This window comes from Nicotiana tabacum, chromosome 21, assembly GCF_000715075.1.
Source record: "Nicotiana tabacum cultivar K326 chromosome 21, ASM71507v2, whole genome shotgun sequence".
In the NCBI taxonomy this organism is placed as follows: Eukaryota; Viridiplantae; Streptophyta; class Magnoliopsida; order Solanales; family Solanaceae; genus Nicotiana; species Nicotiana tabacum.
In genome coordinates, this window is record NC_134100.1 from 35,491,556 (window position 1) to 35,503,727 (window position 12,172).

The 12,172-nt window shown below is 39.0% G+C and overlaps 1 protein-coding gene across 2 annotated transcripts; it reads left to right on the forward strand.

The window, feature by feature from the left end:
- Positions 1-1,456: 1,456 nt before the first annotated feature.
- On the forward strand, positions 1,457-6,531 carry LOC107832606 (WEB family protein At3g02930, chloroplastic-like). 2 transcript variants are annotated; one of them, XM_016660464.2, is made up of 4 exons: positions 1,457-1,737; positions 1,867-1,977; positions 3,560-3,767; positions 4,135-6,531. In XM_016660464.2, exons 1-4 carry the CDS (start codon positions 1,721-1,723, stop codon positions 6,430-6,432), a joined length of 2,634 nt encoding a protein of 877 aa, XP_016515950.1. In that variant the 5' UTR covers positions 1,457-1,720; the 3' UTR covers positions 6,433-6,531. The 2 variants fall into 2 exon arrangements, with proteins under 2 accessions (XP_016515950.1, XP_016515951.1); XM_016660465.2 differs by having other exon boundaries at positions 3,566-3,767.
- The last annotated feature ends 5,641 nt before the right edge of the window (positions 6,532-12,172 follow it).

Sequence of the window (12,172 nt, forward strand, 5' to 3'; positions counted from 1 at the left end):
ATCTAAAGGGAACCCTTGTGACCCAAGAGAAACTGGATGTAAGTACCACAACGGTACCGAACCAGTATAAAATTGTTGTGTGTTATTTACTTTTAAATTATTGTTATCTTTCATTCTGCACTGTGTTTAGTCAACTAAAATCATTGTTAGTCGACTAATTTTCAATAAACCACAATTCACCCCCTCCCCCCTCCCTCTTGTAATTTCAATTGGTATCCGAGCAAGGCTCACAATCTTTGCTTAACAGCTTGTGAGAAAATGATCATGGGATCTAACACTGTTGTTGGTGCTCTATTTCAAGAAGGAACCTCTCAGGTTCGACCTCCTTATTTCAGTGGTCAGCACTTTTTTCATTGGAAAGTGCGCATGGAAACTTACACAATGTCATATGACATCAAAGTTTGGCGTGTGATCAAAAAGGAAAATCTTCCAATCCCTCCTAAGAAGGATGCAAATGGTCAAGTCATTGTATCAACTGATCCTCTAGACTTGGATGATTACACTGATGAATAATAGACTAAATATAAATATAAAAATTTCGGACTTTCGAATATCCAAAAAACTGAAGTACCAAATCCAATATCCAAAAATTTAAAAATTAAATACAAAATCCAATCCATAATCCGAAAATCCAAATAAAAAATTGAACAATTCAAATCTCGGTTTGGATTTCGGGTTTGGCAAAACTACGCCCATTCTTGCTAATGACAAACCGATCTGTAAACAATAAAGATTATCACGAGTACACATGCCACGTGATTTTCTCAATAGTTCACACAAAAAAAATAGGAAAGAAAAGTGTCTCGTTGAATGAAAGAGCGGAAGGATTTTGTTAAGTTCAGATTGGTTGTGGTATTTATTGTATATGTCTTTGACAATTCTTTTCTCGTGAGCAAAGTTTTGAAATTGAGTTAAGTTCAATGTTTATTTTTCATAAATTTAAATTGTATTCATTAAATGTGTAAATGATTTTAATATTTTGTGTATTTAAATGTATAGGAACAGTTTATTTACCTTATTTTTCTGGTTATCACTCTCAATTTTTATGTAGGAAAAAGATCTCCATTATCGGTAATTATCTTTAAAACTATTAAATGCATGAAACGTAAACATGAAGCTTCTGATCTTCCTGACTTTTATCTGTTTTGCTGTAGGGACATGAAGAATTACTGTGCCATCGTATCAACACATTTGCATATATATATATATATATATATATATATATCAGTTTAAACTAAAAAGAGTCGAGTTGAGAATAATCATGAAGAGAGAGAGAGGTGATGATCAATTAATAAATTAAGTTGGTTAACGATCTGTAAGATTATCTTTTCCTTTCTGTAAAAGAAAAGTAAGCATAGACGTATGAAAACAACAGCAAACCTGCCCGATTTTCTTTAGGTTCTGTTAAAAAGCCACTACTACCCCTGCTGCCAAAGCAAAAGACCTCTTTTCTCTCATTCAGCATGGGTAGGTAGCCTTGTAAATTCCTCCTTGAAATTCAAAAGCTGCAACTGATATAGAAAAAGTACCAAGTAACTTGTATAGTATGGCCAGTCTGGAGAAAGAAGATCACCAACCCAGATGATTTTCTCTCTAAATATTTCATCAGTTCTACCCATGTGTCTACATTTTCTCTGAGCCACAAAGTAGCATTCTTCTTTCTTAACTTGTACTAATTTGTACGTACTTGTTTCTTTGTCTGCTGGAAAAATCCGCCAACATGTCCGCCAAATCCAAGTAAGTTCCGATATGGATATTGATCCTAAATCGTGTAACTGTCAGTAACGATGTGTTCTCTTTTTCATATTGTTGTGATCTTCGGATATCTGGTTTACCTAATTGTTGCATATTTTGAACTTGTACCAGATCAACTCCGAGCAATTCAACACCATCAACTCCTCGGATGAGTAGAGTGAGCAGGGGAATAGCTAAATCTGATGCTCATTCACCCTCTCCCTTTCAAAATTCACGTAATAGGTACTTTCTTTCCTCTACTTATTATTTAAGTGAAAACTTAAATGTAAACTCCTCCTTGCAATTACAAAGCTGAAACGCAAGTGCTAACTGCTTTAGTATGGCCACTCTGGAGCCAGAAGATCACCAACCCAAATGATTTTCTCTGTAAATTCATCCCTTAATTCAATCAGTTCTATCCATCTGCTGTTTACTGATGTTATTCTACTACTGCTAATACTATAGTACCAATATTGTGATATCTTGACATAGTCTCATAAGCTTTTTGTTGATAAAGTAGCATTCTTGTTTATTAAGTTGTAATTGGTACTTCTTTCTCGTCTCCTGGAATATTCCGCCTTCCACCACCAACATGTCCACCAAATCCAAGTAAGTTCTGATGGATGTGACATGGGTTCTTTTTCTTTGATCCTAAACTGTGGGTGGTTCTGTACTTTTAATTGCTTTTGAGGTATATGTTTAATCCCCTTATCTTCTTCGTAAGTTTACTTCTTTAAATTTTTGGACTCCTCTTGGTAAAAATTCTATGTAGCCAGGAATCTTGACTTCTATTCATCTTAAACTTTTGTCTGCATATTTTCTTGCTATGTTGCAACTTGGGGCTTAGGAGTTTTTCATCTTAGCCAGGGGGAATGTAGTATTTGGCAGTGAGTGCGGCCAAATACTATATTTTTATCAGCTGAACAATTTTTAGGAAAATATATATTTATACTCCCTCCGTTTCAATTTATGTGAACCCATTTGACTGGGCACGGAGTTTAAGAAAAGAGAGAAGATTTTTGAACTTGTGGTGTAGAATGAAGCACATATATTTTGTGTGGCTATAAATCATTGCATAAAGGTAAATTGTTTCCAAATAAGGAAAGATGTCTTTCTTTTTGGCACGGACTAAAAAGGAAATAGGTTCACATAAATTGAAACAGAGGGAGTATTACGTTACCACAAACTAGTACTCTATAGAAAGATCTAAAATCCTGAATTCGCCTCTAAATTTAGCGCATGAGCCTGCATTTCTCTTTTGAGAAAATTTCATACGTCCAACTTTACAAGAAACCCAATGCGCTGAAAACTGAAACTTTATGGAACTGCCACTAATAATACAAATGTCTAATGAATCGTCTTACACTAGAGGAAGAGGTGTCCTAGGACTGTAACCTGCCCTCTTTCCAGAAAATAGCTTCCCTTCTAATTCCCTTGTCCGTATTATGCACCTTGTAAGTGAATAGTGCCTTGATATGCTTGATTGCCTTCTTGCATGCTGGATCATATTTTCGTGAGATTGTTGTGGTATCTAGTTTGATTTAAGGATCTAAAGTTGCACTCAATTTGGCCTAATTTCTGGTGCATCCACTTCTTTCTTGCTAATGCTACCAAAAAGTAAAAAAAAAGAAAAGAAAAAGGAGAAAGAGATAGCTCGGATGCTGTATTTTGACAAAAAGTTTCCAACTTTGGCTTGGATCCATCTAAATTTGTTTGCATTTCACTAACTGGACGCTTGGAGGGTGGCAGGTTGATATTTTGATCTTGCGATTTTTTGAATTGCTTCGAGTATCTGGTTTACCTAATTGTTGCATATTTGAACTAGCACCAGATCAACTCCAAATGGAACTCCTAGTAATTCAACACCATCAACTCCTCGGATCAATAGAGTGAGCAGGGGAATAGCTAAATCTGATGCCGATTCACTCTCTCCCTTGCAAAATTCACGTCGTTTTGTTGATAACTCTGCTAGATCTGCTATGTCTAAGCTTTCTGTGGAACGGCAGTCCTCTAAGCTCAGTATACTACCTGATGTGAGTTTCACAAAATCCACTTGATATTATGTATGCACTTCTATTAACAGCAGTTCATTACTTGTTTGTCCAGCCCTTTTCTTTTAAAATGAAACTGAGGAGATGTGACTTGAGTTGCGTTGCCTTGGCCATGTTGTGACATATTTCTACTAAGGCACAGATTCTGATTGCCTGTTGGATTACAATATGGACTTGTTATTGTGATTAGATAGTTTTCCAACAGTGATTCCTGCAGCAAAGCTAGTCTTCATCGTAATAAAGAATGTTATCTATGAAATTTGAATTGGTATTTGTGTCTAGATGAAACTTTTGTCTTCTGGAACTTATGCATTCTGATGGATTACTGTTTGACTTTGATCATTATCAGAAAAAGCCTACGCGGATACTGAAGCCATCAGAACTGCAAACTGAGTTAAATGTTGCTCAAGAAGATCTTAAGAAGGCCAAGGAGAAGTTGGCTTTGGTTGAAAAGGAAAAAGTCCAGGTTCTTGAAGAAATGAAGGAAGCTCAGAAATTTGCTGAGGAAGCTAATGATAAGCTGAGAGAAGCTTTGGTAGCTCGAAAGCAAGCTGAAGAGAACTCTGAAGTTGAAACATTTCGTGCTGTTGAGATGGAACAGGTGGGTATTGAAGCTGCTCAAAAGAAAGAAGAGGAATGGAAGAAGGAGATCGAAACTGTTAGGAACCAACATGCTGTGGATGTGGCTGCTCTCCTCTCTGCCACACAGGAACTTCAACGGGCAAAGCGTGAATTGGCCATGGCTTGTGATGTCAAAAATAAGGCGCTTAGCAGTGCTGAGGATGCCACAAAAATTGCTAATATGCATGCAGAGAAGGTGGAAATCCTCTCGGCCGAGTTAGTGAGAATGAGATCTTTACTTGATTCCGGTAACTTCTGGAATGAAACAGAGATTCGTGAGAAGAATAAGCTGGTGGAAAATCTCAAACATGAGGTGGAGATGCTGAAAGAAGAACTAGAGAAAGCAAAAACTTATGAAGCTAAAGTGGTGGAAAAAGAAGCTATGGTGAAGCAACTTAATGTCGATTTAGAGGCTGCTAAGATGGCTGAATCTTACGCACATAATCTGATAGAGGAGTGGAAGAAGAAGGTTCAGGCTGAGGAAGCGCATCATTTGGAGAGATCTGCATCAGTAACTCTGGAGTCGGTGATGAAACAACTGGAAGCAAGCAAAGATTCATTGAATGATGCAGAATCTGAGATTGCATGTCTCAAGGAGAATTTGGGTGTAGCGGAGATGTCAATGGCAAGGCAGAAAGGCGATCGTGAGGAATCAGAACATCGTGCTCAAATGGCCAAGGAAGAGGCTTCTGAGATGAGGAAGAAGGTTGATTCTCTTATATCTGCTCTTGAAACAGTGAAGAAAGAGAAGATTCAGGCTATGGAGAATGAGAAACAAGCAGCAGACAGTGTTCAAATCCTATTAGAAGAAAAAAGCAGACTTATAAATGATTTGGAAAGCTCCACGGAGGAGGATGAAAAAAGTAAGAAGGCAATGGAAAGTATGGTGTCAGCTTGGCATGAGGTTTCTTCAGAGGCAAGAGAAGCCAAAGAAAGGTTGTTTTCTAGCCAAGCTGAACATCAACATTGTGAAACACAACTTGAAGATTTGAAGTTGCTACTAAAAGCAACAGAGGAGAAGTATGAAAGCATGCTTGACGAAGCAAAAGAGAAATTTGATTTTCTCACCATTTCGATTGGACAATCTAAGGATGAGCACCTGAAATTGAAGGCTGAGTGGGAGGAAAAGGAGCTTCATTTAATGAGTTGCATGAAGAAAACCGAAGAAGAAAATTCTTCAATGGAAAAAGAAATAAGCCAACTAGTAAATCTGCTAAAAGATGCTGAGGAAGTAGCTTCTGCCAAAAAAGATGAAGAAGCTCATTTGAAGAATTCCCTAAAGGAAGCTGAATCTGAGGTAACCTATTTAAAGGAGGTTCTTGGCGAAGAAAAGGATGAGAACGTGAGGTTGAAGGAATGTTTAATGGACAAAGAAGAGGAAGTGCAGAATATTGTTCGCGAAAATGAGGAGCTGCGAATTAGAGAAGCTGCATCTTTCAAGAAAGTTGAGGAGTTGTCCTTGTTGCTTGAAGGATCATTAGCCAAAAAGCAACCTGAAGCAAGTGGAGAGCTTTGTGATAGCGAAAAAGACTATGATATGCTCCCAAGAGTAGTGACATTCTCTGAACAAAATGGAGGGGGAAGAGTAGATAAGGCTAAGATGGAACTTCCACCTTACCAATCTGAGCAACATGTTGAAGAAAAACCTGAAGATGTCAACACCAACTCACATGATGAAGCTCTTAAGGCCTCTATACTAGTACAGAATTCAAATGGGGGGCTAAAAGAGTTTGTGAGCAAAGAAAAGGAAGATGATAATGTAGCAGAAAGTGATTGTAAAATGTCGGAACGCTGCAAGATTGGGGCCAAAGACTTCTCTCCGGAAAGAGAAGCGGAACAAGAATCAGAATTAAAGGCTAATAATGGTGGAGAGAGCTGTGACCAGATAAACGGGTTATATTCAAAGGAAAACCATGAGAATGGTGGAACATCTCCTACTAAGCAGCAAAGCCAGAAGAAGAAGAAACCTTTGTTTCACAAATTTGGAAGCCTACTGAAGAAGAAAAGCACCAGCAGCCAGAAGTAACAGTATATCACTATCTCAATAAAAGAACAAACCGTATTATCCCACTATGGTTGTATGAGGGTTTTTGTAGGAATATTTTATGAAAATTATTGTTATTTATGTGTCACGACCCCAAATTTCCTCCGCAGGATGTCATGGTGACACCTAGTCTCTAAGAGTATGTAAGCCTATCAATGCGGAATATAACTGAATACAAAATTGAAATTTAATCCTTAATAGTCGAATAAATAAAAACTGCAATTTAACAATTTCAACTCCCAAAACCCGGTAGGAATAAGTCACAAGCTTCTAAAAATTTATTCGTTATGTCTCTATACATCAGAGTCTAAAACAAATGAGGAAGACAACATAATAAGATAGAAGGGGACTTCGGAGTCTGCGGACACTCGCAGATATACCTTGAAGTCTCCGTACACCGGTGACTCACTGATATTTGGGCTGGTAAGAAGTACCTGGATCTGCACAAAAGATGCGCAGAAGCGTAGTATGAGTACACCACAACGGTACCCAGTAAGTGTCAAGCCTAATCTCGGTAGAGTAGTGACGAGGTCAGGTCAGACCCTACTGGAATAACAAAAGACATGGTGACATGTTTAACAATATAATAACAATAAATGACAATGAAAATGAATCAAGTAAGTAGTATGTCACCATCAAATTTCACAGAATAAGGGCAAGTAATACCTTGCGGCAGGAAAACAGAAATTTACAACTTTAAGAAAATCACGATATTTAATCAAAGGCAAATGCAACCATAAAGAAATATCAACAAGGGCACTCCCGAGATACCGCCTCGTAGTCCCAAATCATAAATAAATTCACAATATCTCATTTCCTTATATAACCGCGGGAGCCTTCACATTTAATTTTAAAGAAAATATTTTACCCAAAATAGCATCCCGCGTTTTAGCCACCCTTATCACACCGCATGACTTCTAGCAGTTCCCCTACTAGCCACGTGTATCAAGCTACCCTTATCTCACCACATGGTTTTCAACACTCAGACCTTATACCACTACATGCGTATCAATATCACAATATATCACAATTTGCACCTCAAGCGCCCAAATATTTCAACTTGCCAAAATAAATCAACAACCAGAATATTTTTTCACAATAAGGAGCTCATAACTCAATCACAGTAAATACAAAAGTCTTCAATAGATATTCAGCAAAATAATATCCATTATTTTCACAATGCGGAGCTCACGGCTCAATCACAATGAATACAAAAATCTTCACAAAATATTTAGCAAAATTAATATTTTCACAAATTTAACATCTTGACTTAACATCCAATTAATAAATGTAAAATATTTCATTTTTAATAATAGTTAATTTAAGAAAATTCAACCTTCAAATAATGCACAGAATAAAAGAAAGCAAAGTTTCAATTAAACACGTAAAAATAATTAGTAGGAAAAATGTCATGCAAATTTAGGAATGTAAAATAGATCAATGATGATGAATATAATCGGATAAAATAATTTAATTAATGTGTGACAGAGATATACACAATTTAAAAACCAGAGATTTTTACATTTAGCCCGTGTACACACTCGTCACCTCGTGTACACGACTTTCAACACATTACAATTATCACATCAATACCAATCCTAGGGGGGATTTTCCCCACACAAAGTTAGACTAGTTACTTACCTCGACTTGCTCCAATTTAATCCACAAGTAGACATTTTCCTCGATTATCCAACTCTAAATGGCTCGAATCTAGCCAAAATAATTCGATATACTCAACAAAAATTATAAAATAAATTCCATGAGAAAATACTATATTTTTTAATAAAAATCTGAAATTAACTCAAAAATTGCATGTGGGGCCCACGTCTTGAAATCCGACGAAACTCACAAAATCCGACAACCCATTCAATTACGACTCCTACCATACCAGTTTCACTCAAATCCGACTCCGAATCAACACCGAAATCTCAAAAATTCGTTTCTATGAGATTTCTAAAATTTTCCAAAATTTCAATATCAAAACACTAATTAAATGGTGAAAACCAATGATATATTCGTGTATATTGACCAAATCCGAGTTAGAATTACTTACCCCAATGTTTTTCCTTGAAAATCTCTCAAAAATCGCCTCTCCCCAAGCTTCAAATTTGTCAAAAATGGAAAATGGGACGAAGTCCTTTGCTTTATAACTTAAAGTTATGTCCAGGCTGCCCTCGATCCTGCCTCGATCCTGGCCCTCGAATTTCCAGCAGAAAATTGCAGCAGTTGTTTAAGTCTACCTTTTGATCCGTTAACCATCCAAAACTCATCCGAGGTCCTCGGGACCTCAATCAAATACACCAACAAGTCCTAAAACATCATACGAACTTTTTTGAAACCTCAAATCACATAAAACGACGCTAAAACCACGAATCATACCCCAATTCAAGCTTAAGGAACTTAAGAATTTCTAATTTCTTCATTCGATGTCGAAACCTATCAAATCAAGTCCGATTGACCTCAAATTTTGCACACAAGTCATAAATGCCATAACGGAGCTATAAAAATTTTCGGAACTGGATTCCGACCCCGATATCAAAAAGTCAACTCCCCGGTCAAACTTCCAAACTTAAATTCCTATTTTAGCTATTTCAAGCCTAATTAACTACGGACTTCCAAATAAAATTCCGGACACGCTCCCAAGTCCAAAATTATCATACGGAGCTGTTGGAATCATCAAAATTCTATTCCGGGGTCGTTTACACATAAGTAGACACCAGGTCACTATTTGAACTTAAGCTTTAAACCTTGGAACTAAGTGTTCCAATTCATTCCAAAACCTCACCGGACCTGAACCGACTACCCCAACAAGTCACATGACAGTTATAAAGCACAGAATGAGCAGTAAATAGGGGAATGGGGCTACAACTTTTAAAATGACTGGCCGGGTCGTTACACCCTCCCCCTCTTAAAATAATTGTTCGTCCTCGAACGAGCATAGAGACATACCTGAAGTGGTGAAAAGATGAGGATAATGGCTACGCATATCCTGCTCAGTCTCCCAAGTCGCCTCTTCGACCGGATGACCCCTCCACTGAACCTTCACGGAAGCAATGTTCTTTGACCTCAGCTTTCAAACATGCATGTCCAAAATAGCCACTGGTTCCTCAACTTAAGGTAGATCCTTGTCCAACTGAATTGAACTGAAGTCTAACACATGAGACGGATCACCGTAATACTTTCGGAGCATAGACACATGGAACACCGGATGAACTGCAAAGAGACTAGGTGGTAGTGCAAGTCTGTAAGCCACCTCTCCAACTCTTTCAAGAATATCAAAAGGCCCAATATACTTAGGGCTCAACTTGCCCTTCTTCCCGAACCTCATAACACCCTTCATAGGCGAAACCCGGATCAAGATCCGCTCACCAACCATGAATGCAACATCACGAACCTTCCGATCTGCATAACTCTTCTGTCTAGATTGGGTTGTACGAAGTCGATCCTTAATCAATTTAACTTTTTCCAAGGCATCCTGAACCATATACCCAATAGTCTAGCCTCGCCCGGTTCGAACCAACCCACTGGAGACCGGCACTGCCTACCATACAAGGCCTCATACGGAGCCATCTGAATGCTCAACTGGTAGCTGTTGTTGTAAGAAAACTCCACAAGTGGCAAGAACTGATCCCAAGCACCCCCAAAATCTATCACACGCGCACGAAGTATATCCTCCAATATCTGGATAGTGCGCTCGGACTGTCCGTCCATCTGAGGGTGAAATGCTGTACTCAACTCCACACGAGTACCCAACTCTCGCTGTACAGTCCTCCAGAACTGTGATGTAAACTGCGTACCCCAGTCAGAGATGATAGATACAGGTACGCCATGAATTCTGACAATCTCGCGAATATAGACCTGAGCCAGCTATACCGAAGAGTAAGTAGTAACTACGAGAATGAAATGGGCTGACTTGGTCAACCTAATTTAGGCACTGAGCTACATATTCCACTATGTCTTTCTTCATCTGCCTCCACCAATAGTGTTGTCTCAAGTCCTGATACATCTTTGCAGCACCAGGATGAATGGAGTACCGCGAACTATGAGCCTCCTGGAGAATTAACTCACGCAAGCCATCTACATTGGGCACACATAGCCTGCCCTACATCCGTAATACACCTTCATCTCCAATAATGACTTCCTTGGCATCACCGTGTTGAACTGTATCCTTAAGGACAAGCAGATGGGGGTCATCATATTGACGCTCCCTGATACGATCATAAAGAGAAGACTGAGAAACCACAGAAGCCAAAACTCGGCTCGGCTCGAAAACATCCAATCTAACAAACTGGTTGGCCAAGGCCTGAACATCCAAGGCTAAAGGCCTCTCTGCTACCGGTAAATATGCTAAGCTGCCCAAACTCTCCGCCTTACGACTCAAGGCATCGGCCACTAAATTGGCCTTCCCGGGATGATAGAGAATGGTGATATCATAATCCTTAAGCAACTCCAACCATCTCCGCTTTCGCAAATTAAGATCCTTCTGTTTAAATAGATGTTGTAGACTCCGGTGATCGGTGTAGACCTCACAATGGACACCGTACAAATAATGCCGCCAAATCTTCAAGGCATGAACAATAGCTGCTAACTTAAGGTCGTGGGCCAGATAATTCTTCTCATGTACCTTTAACTATCTGGACGCATAGGCAATGACCCTACCGTCTTGCATCAACACTATGCCGAGACCAATACGCGACGCATCATAATATATAGTATAAGACCCTGAACCTGTAGGTAATACCAATACTGGGCCTGTAGTCAAAGCTGTCTTGAGCTTTTGGAAGCTCTCCTCACATTCCTCGGTCCACCTGAACGGAGCACCCTTCTGGATCAATTTGGTCATAGATGCAGCAATAGAAGAGAAACCCTCTACAAATCGGCGATAATACCCCGCCAAACCAAGAAAACTCCGGATCTCAGTAGCTGATGATGGTCTGGGTCAACTTTGCACTGCTTCAATCTTCTTCGGATCTACCTTGATCCCTTCGCACGAAACTATATGACCCAAAAATCCCACTGAATTAAGCCAGAATTCACACTTTGAAAATTTTGCATATAACTTCTTTTCTCTCAAAGTCTGAAGCACAATCATCAGGTGCTGCTCATGATCTTTCCGACTACGGGAATACACCAGAATGTCGGCAATAAACACAATGACAAAAGAATCAAGATAGGGCTGAAATACACTATTCATTAAGGGAATAAATGTTGTTGGGGGCGTTTGTTAGCCTAAATGACATTACAAGGAACTCATAATGACCATACCGAGTCCTAAAAGCAGTCTTCGGTATATCGGGTTCCCGAATCTTCAATTGATGATAGCCTGAACGCAAGTCAATTTTAGAGAATACCCTGGCACCCTGAAGCTGATCAAATAGGTCATCAATACGTGGCAATGGATACCTGTTCTTTACTGTAACCTTGTTCAACTGGCGGTAATCAATACACATCCGCATATAAACTTCCTTTTTCTTCACAAATAAGACAAGAGCACCCCAAGGCGATACACTGGGCCGAATGAAGACCTTATCAAGCAACTCTTGTAACTGTTCTTTTAATTCTTTCAACTCTGCTGGGGCCATACGATATGGTGGAATAAAAATGGGCTGAGTGCCCGGTAACAAATCAATGCCAAGGTCATTATCCCTATCATGTGGCATACCCGGAAGATCTGCTGAAAATACATCAAGAAAATCCCTTACTATAGGAACTGACTCCACGG

Bases quoted from the DNA above. Each gene is read 5' to 3' on its own strand.
- LOC107832606 (XM_016660464.2), top strand. The intron at 1,978-3,559 runs GTACTTTCTTTC...TATTTGAACTAG, and splicing joins TTTCAAAATTCACGTAATAG to CACCAGATCAACTCCAAATG. The intron at 3,768-4,134 runs GTGAGTTTCACA...GATCATTATCAG, and splicing joins AGCTCAGTATACTACCTGAT to AAAAAGCCTACGCGGATACT.